At 49.6% G+C, this 13170-nt stretch overlaps 2 protein-coding genes across 2 annotated transcripts in view; both read right to left on the reverse strand.

The window, feature by feature from the left end:
• Window positions 1-13170, reverse strand: part of Hoxb3 (homeobox B3) — a 55246-nt gene that overhangs the window by 17269 nt on the left and 24807 nt on the right. The window contains exon 2 of the mRNA XM_085695703.2: window positions 7297-7483. The gene's annotated coding sequence lies outside the window, so the exon portion shown is untranslated. The remainder of the gene's footprint in view (window positions 1-7296; window positions 7484-13170) is intronic.
• Window positions 9115-12146, reverse strand: Hoxb4 (homeobox B4). Its single transcript, XM_085695701.2, is given in 3 exon segments — window positions 9115-10677; window positions 11487-11706; window positions 11708-12146. Coding segments are annotated over 3 exon segments (753 nt in total). The 5' UTR covers window positions 11942-12146; the 3' UTR covers window positions 9115-10378.

The following is a 13170-nucleotide window of genomic DNA, read 5'->3' on the forward strand; positions in this document are numbered from 1 at the left end:
TTCTTATTTAAGGATGAAGAGACATCTTAGCCCCGCTTAGAGACCCCAAGATTCTGGCCTAAATTCTGGGGTACCAAGAGAGGGTAAATCTACCTTTTTCACCTTTACACATGAGCATGTAAGAGCACACACCAGGTGAAAAGTAAAAATGCTCACTTCTCACCCCGGGGTCCCTGACACTTCCGTGCAGGGGGAGAACGGGACTAGAGGGCTTAGGGTCCCAACTCTGGAATACCTCTCCCATCCCCTCCCACAACTGCTAGCTAGCCCTATCGAGTTGTCTCTGTATCCAGACTGTTCCCAATTCCTTTTATCCAGAGCAGATGGTGCTCCTATACACCCCAGGTGCTCCCATGCACCCCCCCACCCTCAGTTCTTTGCCTGTTCCTTCTCTCAAGATCTCTTTCAACCCAGACTCCAAATCTCTTCAAATCAAATTTCACCCTCAAATCTCCTGTTAGCCACGAGAGCCCGAGGACTCAACTCTTAGTTGAAGCAGAGAGTAGAGGAAGCTCCTGGGTGCTGCATGAGCTGGGGTCTATGTTGCTACTCCAGGAGGCTGATGCCATGAATAATTAACACCTAAACAGCAACACTCTAATTTTCCTGTTCAAAGGTTTACGCTAGCAGGCAGAGTTAAATATCACAGATAAGAGTGGCTGTAAAGTCAGTTGGCCTGACTCCAGCCAGGGAAGGAGCACCCAGCAGACTGAACTAGACTTAGCAGAGGCTCTGCCTCCTATCCATCACAAGTTTAGGGCATAGTACGGGGGGGGGGGGGGGATGTCCCAAGAAGCCACATCTGAGTTGGACAGTGGTGGTGCAGGCCTTTAATCTCAGCACTTGGGACCCAGAGACGAATGAATCTTTGTTAGTATACAAAGGGACTTTCAGGACAACCAGGGCTACACTGAGGGACCCTGACTGAGAGAAGAAGAAGGAGAAGAAGAAGAAGAAGAAGAAGAAGAAGAAGAAGAAGAAGAAGAAGAAGAAGAAGAAGAAGAAGAAGAAGAAGAAGAAGCAGCCACATCTGACTTTTCTCTTGACCAGAAACCTCTCCTCCATATGAAACATCAGGAGAAAGTTACCAGATCCCACACTCATGACCTTCACCCTAATTGCTCAGTCTTTGGCTGGGGGTTAAGGCAAAGAAACACACCCAATATTCTGAAACACACTTCAACTTTCCAGGATCACTTGATTCCTAAAACATTTCATTTCTGGAAAAACTTAAGAGAACTCCCACTTTACTACTTTAGCCCCCCAAACACACTCACATGTACATGGGCACACACACACACACACAGGCACACACTGGCACACACAAGGGTCTCTCACTGCCCAGGAAACTTTCTTTGTTTCAGTAGGTCGAAGGAAGGCTCCCGGGGTGTGAATTCATTTCCTTGTTTTGTTAGCCTGGAGGGTGGGGAGCCAAGGCTTTCAGCTTCTCTCCCTGCCCTTCACCCTCTGCCAGCCTCCATTGTCTCCCCCAAATTAGGTAGCTCCTTCTCCACCCTCAATAACCCCACACATACCAAACCTTGAAGTGAAGCTTTGCTTCTCTAATGGGATCCCCCTGTCTCCTACCAATTGCACAGCATTTCTATTGGGTCCCCCAGCAACAAAAATCTTTGCCTTAAAGTCCTATAATTTCTTCCAGTGTGTCCACCTTTCTTGCTCCCAGCTTCCTTCTGCATTCAGAGTTGTGTTTATTCACCCAGGGCTGCAGTTGGAGATGCCAAACTCCTGGAGGGGACTGCTGCAGAATTCAACATTATTTGACGCTGGAATGTTGGCTCTATAGGGTTTGCAAATATCATTTTTCTATTAGGTCATGATCTTTGACTGGGTTTATATGCCAATGAGGCATTTCCGGTTTACCAAATTTATACAAATCTCATCTTAATTGATAATCACAGATGCTGTAATTTAAGACCTCCAGCTATAGGGCTTTCATATTAACTGCTGATGTATTACTGTAAATCGTCTGAAATAACCAACTCCTGGGAGCAGAGCAGAGAGGGAGGAAGTGCCTCTAAGAGCGGCTCTCTCCCGGCCACAGAATCAGCCCAGCTTCTACATCATTTTCTGTGAGAAATGATTTATCGAAGACATGGCCATAAACAACACAACTCACTCATAAACACATGCAGCCGTGCACATGCACACACACACACACACACACACACACACACACACACACAATGGTTGGCATGCTGGCTGAGAAGCTGACACCCATATTGCTATAAATCAAGAAAAAGAAAGGTTAGAGAGGAGAGAGAGAGAGAGAGAGAGAGAGAGAGAGAGAGAGAGAAAGGAATATTCCTAAAATCTCTATGCAATGCCTCAATGGGTATAAACACAGAGCATCCTGTGAAGAGAAATGGCAGGAAATGAAGACGGCTATTTGTCACATTTTACGACAATAACATTAATAACAAACAATAAATTTACATGGACATATAAGGCGCGGTAGGTAGTGAGAAATCCCTTCTACTTACAGTACCCCAGCCCGTGGTGTGGCTCCAGCTGCGGGGCTGTTTTACTGATGCCTCCCTTCCTTTTTTTCTCTCTCTCTCCCTCTCTCTCTCTCTCTCTCTCTCTCTCTCTCTCTCTCTCTCTTTTTCTCAGGGTACAGGCTTGTTTTTCAAAGGACAGTTGAATTGGACGTCAGAAACAGGGAGACCGAGCCTGCGATTTTCCTGACGAATACATATCTATTCTGCAACCTCGGCATTAATTATTTAATGAATCACGTGACCGGGAGGGGGAAGGGGGTCTTTCGATTTCAGGCTCAAAGGACCACTATGACCTTCCCCTTCAGGAGGAGAAATTTTCCTGTAAAATAGGTTCCCCCCAACCCACCAATGGAATAGTAGCAAGGTCTCTCTCCCACAATCTACAAGTATTCTGCTTACAATTCCCTACCCCCACAGACTCACACTTACCCACAGCCCACCTCTCCTCTCTCCCTTCTCTTCCTGCTTCTGCTTAGTTCCTAGAGGTGCAGAATAGTCTGCAGGGGCGTCAGGGTGGGGGTGGGGTGGGCATAGAGACCTTCTCCAAGCCCCTGAATTTTCTCAGCTTCCTATTTGTATCCTTTAGAACTGAAATTCGCCTTCCAACTCCATTCTGTCCCCTACTCCTGGGGTATTTATTTGAGCAGGACTCACTCCGGTCTAACTCATCAACAGTGTATCAAGGGGACCCGGACCGAACAGGATGACTCTGTGCAAGTCCTTGCTACCTTATATGGACCAAGAGTGGGACTTCTTTGGGTTCAGATTCACCTTTAGATCTTTTGTAGTATACCTCTGAAAGGTCAGGAACACCTAAGGTGAGGAGATGATTCTGGAGCTCTGAGGATGCAGGATAACCAGGAGGGGGACTCTGAACCACAGCATTGTTACTACCTTAGGGAACTAAATGCTGCTGGCAATCTGATAATAGGCTACAGAGACAAAGACCTAGGGTCCAAGGATTCCATACAAAAGAAGTAGACACCCAGACTCTACCTCTGTCAAATCCCACCTCAGTCTCTGAAATCCACCAATGAAGGTAACTGGCGAGCAGAAACAACAGCGAACCAAACAGGAAGGAAAGCTTCGAAGCCTGCCTGGCAGCCTAGGCTCTGTATTTCCCAGGTGCTAGTGTCCTGGACTTCCAGTCAACAGACAATGGAGTTTGATCAATGAGTAAAAAAATAGGGATGAAATACGTTATTGTCTTAAACATTTGGCTGGGAGATATCCATGGGGGAGGCACGTGTACGGACTCTTTCCCTACAAGAATAAACAAAACCAACAAACCCCAAACTTCACAAGTTATAAGTGAATCTGAGTCCATAGTTAGGGTGGGGGGGATACAAAGGAAAATAGAAAGGCATTTCTAAGAAGCCCAGCGCTGCACATTCTCAGCCTTATCTACTTCAGCAGCTCTGGGATCGCTGTGACCAGGCCGACAGGGCATCCGTGTAATGGGGAAGAATAAAGGCAAAAGGATAGGAGAGCCTGGGGATGGGGGTTGAGGGGCCTCCGCTGGCTTGTTTAAAAGGTTCTGAACCAAAAGCGACTCAAAGAAGGTTGAGGACCTCTTCATGTAACACACCCCAAAGAAATAGTCTCCCCCACGTGTTCCACGGAGGTTTCAAGGCAGCAGGACCCCTGCGGAAAGTACTGGAATCCTGCCCCAGCCCCACGGGGAGGGGGCGCCGGCGGGACCCAGACTCTGTAGGGGTGGGTAGTCGCCTTTGATTGTCCAGATACTGAACACAGACTGGTATTGAATTCAGCCTGATGCTGCTGTAGGCCTGCTCCCGTCTCCTGCGAGGGCAACAGTCTACAAGATTCCTGGCTACAAATCCATTAAAAGGAAAATGCTCTCTTTCCAAAGACAAACGCGGGAGGGAGATAGGGAGAGAGAGGGAAAAGGGGGGGGGGCAAGACTATAAATGAATACATTGGAACATAAGTAAATGTCAATCTTTAAAACCGAAGATAGTAATCCTTAAAACGGAGAAATTATATTTAAGGACAAGAAAAAGGAGGGCCCTGCGACAGCGAGGAAAAGACAGCCAGGTTGTTAAAGTGCGCACACTCTTCGGATCCTGGGAAATGTCCACGTTCAAATAAACAAGCGCCCGAGCGAGCGCGAGCTGAGCGCTTTCTTGCTGCCGATAAAAGCGAACGTTTAGACTGAGAAAAAGCGAGATTGATTTACGAATCTGAACGCGCCGGTTTTATGGCCGATCACAAATCCGTCAGCGCTCAACTCACGCTGGGAAACTTCCCAACTCCGTGTTCCAATCAAACCCGCTCGCAGTCACCGCTTCCCAAGGAGACCCACCAGGCGTTGAGGCCGCCTCCAGGGCCCTAGTGGGACTCAGCAGCCTCCTGCCCTGGCGGGGAGGCAGGCCACAGAAGTCAGCGAGGGAGTGCAAAGGTCCCAGGGAACGGGGCGGGGGTGGGGGAGGTCAAAAGATTGGAAGGCCTCACGCGGGGGGGGGGGGGCACTAGAGCCGTGGAAAGTGAGCCCCAGCAACTGTCAGTTCCAAAACGGTTTAGATCTGGAAATGAGAGCAAGGGGGAGTCTTAAGCGGTGAACCCGGGGAATAAAAGCAGCCTTCGGCGAACCCCAGCCTTTCCCTTTTAATGTAGATCTTCTTTTTGGTGTACCCCAGAATTCTCCATCTGGAGAGCAGTTTGAAGAAGCTCTACAGGACTAGGTCTTTGTCACTTGTGCCTAGAGAGCGCCCACAATCAGCTTCCAAGCCCCGGATAGTTGCAATATCCAAGTGGACCGCCCAGACTGCCTCTTTGCTCACCCCTTTCCTTCCCGATGCCCCAATTTCACCATTTATGCTACCCAAGGGCCGAGAAAAGGACAAGCACTTGAGGTAGTTCTTATCTAAGAGTCCCCAGATTACAGGAAAAGATTTATACAACGTGAACCAGAAACTCCTCACAGTTTGCCAGCAAAGCCCTGTCTCTTCCTTTCTTAAGGAGAGCGGTCCCTCTTCCGAATTAAAAAACCTCTCCCTCCCGGCTCCATCCCTCCTTCCTTCCTCCCTTTTGATGGGTGCTGCTGGGTCGTGAATGTGGAAGATGAAGTATTGATTAGAGAGGGTCTGGGATCGAGCTTCCCTCCTTAGCAAATCTTCCATCTGTCTCTTGAGAAGTTTCTGCAAACTTTGGTTAGCACAGCGGAGTGGGTCCTGGAAGCCGCCAACCTGCAACAGCCCTCCTTCCGTTTCTTTCTCCTCCAGTTGCTAAGGGTTGCTAAGGTATCCAAGGACTTAGAAATGGAAGTTTGGAGCACAGAAGGGAAAGATGATTATAACAATAACTTCCTAAACAAAGGAACATCAGTAAATGGGTTGAGAGACTGTAGATTTTGAGAGAGGGGGAGAAAAAAAGGAGAGGAAGAGAGCCAGAGTTCGAGGCCTGAGAAGTAAGGCCCCAGGAGAGAATGTTCCTCTCTCTCCAGTTCAGGAGAGTTGATGGTCTAGAGTCCCAAAGACAAAGTCTGTCTAACCTCTGCTATCCTTTAGTAACTCTTCCTTCAGTTTGCTTTAGGCAAAGCTAAAAAGGAGAGGTGCAAATGGACGAGGGGTAGGAGAGGAGGCTGAAGCCCAACCTAGGGAAGGGACTTCCAAGAGACAGACCAGCACCCTACTTGGCTCCCATAGGAGTTCTGGGCTAACTTACAAAAACAAAACAAACAAACCAGCAACAGAAAGACACACTTTTCTTCCCAATCCACAACAGAAGAAATGATCCAGAAATTCTGAGATAGCAAAAGATTTAGGCACCATTAGGGGGGTGGAGAAGCTGGAACCCCTCCCTGAAGAGGTGTGACTTTCCCTCTGGGGCAGGAAGCAAGAGCTAGCACAATGTCCAGTCTCAGAGAGGTCAAGGGGCTTCCGAGGTCATTTTGTGGTTCTAATACCAAGCTAATCGCCTAGAAAACGTGGCCTCTCCATGAACTCTCCATCCTGCCAACCTCCCGCCTCCAAACGCCAAGTGAGGCCTCAGGGAAAAGGGGCCGGCACATTCAGGTCTGAGGCCAGTTCTCCGATGCCTCAGCCTGAGAAGTAAGGCCCCAGGAGAAAGAACAGAGCCCCCAAACCCAGAAGCCAAAAGAAAGGGAGCTGAACACTGAGACTCCAGGAGGTCTGGGGGGGGGGACAAAAGAGAATTTCTCTGTCAGAGCACCTGGCCCTGAGCAGCTTCTCCTTTTCAGAGAATAAAAGATTTGTCTAGAATCCCAAGCTAGACACCAGAAGGAAACCCAAGCGAATCCACTTCTACCAGCTCCAAGGATGGATTTCATTTTTCCAGGAGGCTGCCGTGACAACACGTCACTGGTAAGCAGTGTAGACAATCCCAGGAATACACAGAGTGTGTACCTTGCTAGACACAGGCTGGTACACGCACGTACAGGCGCTCCCCCAAGCCCGCCTGCATTTTTCAGAAACCAGAAAGCACTTCTGAAAAGTCTTGCAAACAGCTTTCTTCCCTGGTGTTTTTCAGGGCCCTGACACCTCTGTCCCAACCAGTTCAAACACTCTCCAGGTGTCCAGGCCTCTCTCCTTCTCCGTCTCTGTCTCCGCTGCTCTTCCAAACATCAGTCATCATAAACTGAAGCAAATCTGCCCAAGCGGCCACCATAAAAACCCCACAAAGATGGTTGAAAAAGAAAAAGGATGAGGTGAGATTTTTTTTTCCTTTTACTTGTAAAGACAGCCCATAAAATGATTTGAAAGAAAAAAAGTCACCCAAGCCAGGGCTTTGTTACCTTCTGTACCTCTTGCCCGCTCTCGCCTGAGCGCCTGAGCACCGCTGGTCCCATTCATGACGAAAGGCTTCTTCCAAACTGAGAGAAAAAAGTTTTCAACTTTATGGTTCCAAAATTTTTCCCCCTTGCAGATCTGGGAGAGGCGGCTAAGACTTTTTTCCCTCAACAGCCGGTCTGCGGAGATTTGCTGTTGAATAATAACAAAGGAGAGAGGATACGTATTTAAAGAAAAGAAGTGATTAATGGTTGTCTGTATAATTCTCACATTTTTCTTAGCTCTTGTCTGCACAGAATGGCTGTGAACTTTAAGCTCCATAGAAATCTTCCTCGTCGTCCTCTTCTTCTTTTCTTTCTTTCTTTTTTTCTTTTAAGATTCTATTCATACCTTCTAAGGAGCAGCTTTGATTTGATTCTTTAGAGACATTACTGGGGGGAGACCTTATGGTTTTTTAAGAACTGTTTTCCCCCCTCAACTAAGGGCTGTCTTAGCGCCTCAAAACTAAAACATCACACCATCCCGGGAACAAAGCTAAGTTACTCATCCTCCTCCAGGTCTGCAGACAACCCTCCCTCCCTCCCTCCCTCCCTTCCTTCCTCCTTCCTTCCTTTCTTTCTTAATTTCTTTTTTGTTTTTTAAAACTAATCTCTTGGTTGCATTTTAATGGGCAATTCTACTGCCCTGGGGACACTGGCCCAATGGGTTCTCTGGCCTTCCTCAGACTCCCGCTACCCTTACAGGCTAAACAAAGAAATGCAAAATAAACAACAGTCAAACATGTGAATGGTATTGGCTCTTTATTTTCTGGAAAGAAATGGGACTAAAGGGGGGAAAAAAGACCAAAAACTAAAACAAAACGACTTTTAATTGTATATTCTCTGTGGAGCCTGGAGCTTCTTAGAGAAGAATGTGACTGCACCCTGGGCCATCACTGGACCACGGACCCCAAGGGTTGAGTTCCAGACCTTCGAACTTTTTGCCTGGATTGCACAGAAGTGACCCAAACCTGGCAGAGGTTTGTGATAATCACCTGGACCCCTTCCCCTCCCCCACTCCATTCTAGGGGTAATTGGGATCTCAGATACAGACAGCTATTTGGTCCCCAGCCTTACTTTCGATACTTTCAACGAGAAAGAAAATGAAAATTAATACAGGAGCAGGGCTTCACAAAAGAGGCCATTTGTCTTCTTGATTATCTATTTGCTTGTCAGAGTTTGAGCTATGGCACCGGCTAGTTCCTTTGTAATATAAAAATACTCTGAAAACCTGCAAACACCCAGAAACATCTGTGCAAAAAATTAGACTCATTAAAGTCTTAAACACCTCAGAGGAAAGCGATACCTTCTTATGCGGGAAGGAAAGAGGCCGACCTCGTGGAGTTCTCTCTCGAACTTTAATAACCAAAGAGCTGTCTGTCTAGAATGAGACAGCTTAACTGCATTTTATTTGCTTATGACAAATAAATCACGGTATGAAAGACTTTGCTCTCCTTAAGCCTCTGGTGTCTTACAATGAAACACACACTCCCATTGGGGCCTGGGATCAGCCCTCCCAGTCCTTGCGATCCATTTCTGGACTGGAGGGGAAACAATTTTTTTAAGCCTCAAACAAAATCCATCCACTCCAAAGAGAAAACAAACCAGTTACCATGATTTGGAAACCTCTGGGGTAGAAATTCCCATTGGAGCCTTCAAAACAAAGCCAAAAACAAAAAAAAACCCCACTTGATTGTGAGGCCAAATCCACTAGGGTGCTTAGCACATACACTGGGCGGCACTTGCTCATATATTTAGCATCAACATTCCAACAAAAACACGATGTGATGGTCACAAGAAACCAAACATTTATTTCTGTTGTCACTCTGTACAGGACACAAATTTTCACACCATGGAAAGGTTCTAGTAGGCTCAGGCAGCCCCGGAGGTAGGAAGGGGCCTGGTTTGGAATGTCGGAAAGAGAACAGGGGAAAAGACATACATGACATAAAATAATAATAATATTAGCATTAATAATAATAATAATAATAAACAATGCAACAGTGATAACAATGGGAGAGGGAGAAGGTTCTGCAACATTGTCCTTCCAGAGTAGGAGGGCCACAGCGTTTTATTTCCTAATTTCACATTCATTTGTGGTCTAAGAGAAGGCCTCTGCTGAAGAACTGTGGATTGGCCAGGAGACATTCCCAGCTCCCAGAACTCAACTGCCCCTCACCCTGCCAGGCCTGACAGGACCTTCTAGTAGAAGGCCCTCCTGGGTGTCTCAATCTCTTTTTTTATATTTCTTGGGTTCAGATTCCGGAACCCACGTTGTGAAGACCGCCCCTCGCTTCCCTTCTGTTCCCCCTTCTAAACCTATGGTGGAAGGGGGTGAACAGTCATCCCCACCCACCCACCCAAGGTGGGCACCGACAGGGAGAGAAGTTGTGTGTGTGTTTGTTACCGTGGCCAAAACACTGTGCTATCTGGCAGTCAGAGGGTGCATTCGCTGCGTGTCAGGAGTAAGGGACAAAGAAAGACAATCCAGGCTGTGGTCCAGCAGCGGCGGCAGCAGGCAGCAGCAGAGGCGGCAGCAGCGGCCGAGCCCGGCCTCATTTGTTAGCGAGTGTCGAGGTAATGGTCGCCACCGAGGCTCGTCCTCTCCTCGGCAGAGTAAACAAGACAGATGGGCCCAGGCCTGGCATGATTAAAGATGAAACGTGGATCCATCTTCACCAAAGCTGAAAACCAGGCGCAGCAGACTCCTCCATTTCTCTTTCTGTCTTTTCCTTTCTTCCTTCTTCTTTTCTTTCTTTTCTTTTCTTTTCTTTTCTTTTCTTTACTTTCTTTTTTTTTTTTAAGGAAGAAAGCAAGAGACTTGAATCTTGCTTCCGGAGGTCTTCAACCGGCTCCCTATTGTCGTTTCTATAAATAAGGCTTCCCTACCCCCCCCTTCTCTGTATTTATTCCTTATAGATAAAGTGGGAGCAGAGTAGATAGGGTTGTTTTGTGGGCGAAGCCTGGGGACCCTCCCATAACCCCAAATCCCCCTTCGGTGCTCGTGCCCACCCCCGCCCCCCAGGTTCAAGCTCCTGCTTGGGGGGCACTAGAGAGTGGGAGGGCCTCCATTGGGCCGGCCAGGGGGTCCTCCGGCTGTGCCCGAGGTGCCACCCGAGCGGATCTTGGTGTTGGGCAACTTGTGATCTTTTTTCCACTTCATGCGCCGATTCTGGAACCAGATCTTGATCTGGCGCTCCGACAGGCAGAGCGCGTGGGCGATCTCCACCCTCCGGCGCCGCGTCAGGTAGCGATTGTAGTGAAATTCCTTCTCCAGTTCGAGGACTTGCTGGCGAGTGTAGGCGGTCCGAGAGCGCTTGGGCTCCCCGCCGGAGTAATTGGGGTTTACTGGACACACACAGAGAGGGAGAAAGAGAAAGTTTTATTGCCCCCGAAAGGGAGGAGGGAAAGCCCTTTCTTTCTTCCAGCTAACTTCAAGCCTCCAGGTCCTACCACCTCATCTTGGAGGGAGGGGGTCGGAAAAGGAAGACAGACGTCGGGACCCCCGGAAAAGAAAAACCTCAAACTTTTGAAAGGCTAAACTGTCGTCCTTGCTGCCTGGGGGAGGGGGCACTGTGAGGACTCTTGGAAAGATTTCATCTCTCACTATTTGGCCTGAGGACCCCGGGTGGGAGAATGAAGGGTGGAAGAGGGAGGGGTGTTGCCCTAGACCTTCCCTGGGTTTAGTCCCCACCCTCACTGCTCAGATTCCAAACAGCGCCTTCTCCCCAGTAAAAACTTTTGCCCACTTCTCCAGCCAAGGAACCAGCCTGGAAGAAAGGGAAAAAAGAAATACTGGAAGTTGATTCAACTCTCTACTTAAGTACGGATTACTACCTCCTCCTCCTTCTCCTCCCCTCCTCCCACACCCCCTCCCCAACTTCCAACTTCACTGGGACTGCACATCCCTGGCGGAAAAAGTCGCTGGGAGAATGGAAAAGAGGATGACTTCAAAGGCGCAGGGCCCACCAGGCCATAAAAATTTATGGGCGATGTAATTATGTGGCTCTGAAAACAGGAGACCGTAAATCTCTGGCAATGGCGAGTTTATAGCGGGGGACAATTGGCTTCCCCCAGCTCCCTCCCCCACATGCCTCGGAGGTCCCTTCGCAGTAAAGCGCCGGGGGTGGGAGGGAAAGGGATGCCCACGCACTCACCCGTGCTCACGTGAACTTTGCGCATCCAGGGGTAGACGACGGGCTCTTTGCACGCGGGGTGGGACGGGCTGGGATGCAGGGGGTTCTGGGCGCAGGGAGGCGGCGGGGGGCTGCTGCTGACCGCCTCGCAGCGCTGCCCGGGCTCCGGGAGGAGGGCCCCGGCTGGTGGCTGCACGGGAGCCCGAGGGGACAGCCCGGGCGGTGGCGGGGGCGGCGGGGGGCGGCGGAGGCGGCGGGGGCCCGGGGTCTCGGCAGGCCGCGTAGCGCTGCACGGTGCACGGCGCACGGCGCCCGAAGGCCGCCTCGGGCTGGAAGCCGCTCTCTCGCCTCTGGCCGCCGGCGTAGTACCCCGGCGAGTGGTCGCTGGGTAGGTAATCGCTCTGTGAATACTCCTCGCACGGAGGAAACTTGGGGTCGACATAGTTTGAGTTGATCAAAAAGGAACTCATAGCCATTAATTTCTGGGAATTGCCCACAAAATATACTAAAATTTATTCCGACCCCTGACTCGTTTTCCTGTTTCCGAAAGCCCTCCTACTTACTGTCAAGTGAACAAAGTTAGGGGCCCACGTGATCCTCCGAGCCAATGGCCACCCGGCCTGCGATTCCCGGATAAGGAAATCTGCTCACCCGGACCCTACTCCAGCCAAAGAGGTTTATTTCCCCTTCTCTCCCCCTCCCCACCCACCCAACACCAGGATTTACATAGGCTCTTGCGGGGCGACCCCCTCCTCGCCTGGCTTTCTCCGCAGCAGAGAGCGGCGAAGAGCTAGGAAGGAGTGAGCAGGTTAAGACTGGAGAGCTTGTTTTTGGGGGGCTGGGCAAAGCACAATTTCTGCATTCCCTCAGATGTTGGGGCTCCGGGTGTATCCCCCTGCCCTACCTCACCTCCGCCACCCGTTCTCTTCCTTCCATAGGGCCCCATCTTCTCCCCAGGGTGAGTGGGAGCTCACGCACCGGGTGTCTGTGTGAGGTTAAGTGACTGGTGGGCCAGGGGGCTCCTTCTTGAAAGGGGCACCCACTAGGTTTGAGGGGCGCTGAGCTTGGGGCTTCTCATATCAGCCAGTTGGGGAGGGGTAGGAGGTGAGTGAGGAGGCGTCGGGAGCTAGAGGGCGGGTGCGCAGAGGGACTTGTCAGAGATGAATGGAACCGCGGGCGGATCGATAGGAAATTCACGCACTAATTCGGGGAGACTTCGCCTTCCAAATCGCATTTAGCTGCACTATTAGCTTTTCTGTGTCTGTCAGTCTGTCCTCTCCTCCTAACCACTCCCTCCCTTTGACCCACAAGGCCCAAACTCGGAGAAACGACTTGACTTCCCCGCACTAAAGATAAAGATGGAATAAAACAAAACCTGCAAGTTTCGAAAACAAATGGAGTAGTAATTTGCTAATTCCAGATTCATCGAAGCAAAGCTAACCGTGGCGTCAAGAGTTCTTATTGCCGCTAAAGCTGCCGCCTCTGCCTGTGTGACCAAGAGAAATCTCACATCCTTATGATCTAAGGAAAGGAGTCCTAGCTGTGACATCCCCACCAAGGACACACGCACTAGAACACCCATGGCAACCTCATATTTTTCAGGGCGTCTTGTCCTGAACCTAATGAAATAGCGACCTCCGCATCCGTTTGAAAAGCAAATTTCCTTTGCCTTTGCACACTGTAAGCAGCAGTAATCCCTGCTTCC

Source organism: Myodes glareolus, chromosome 9 (assembly GCF_982192425.1).
Source record: "Myodes glareolus chromosome 9, mMyoGla1.1, whole genome shotgun sequence".
NCBI lineage: Eukaryota > Metazoa > Chordata > Mammalia > Rodentia > Cricetidae > Myodes > Myodes glareolus.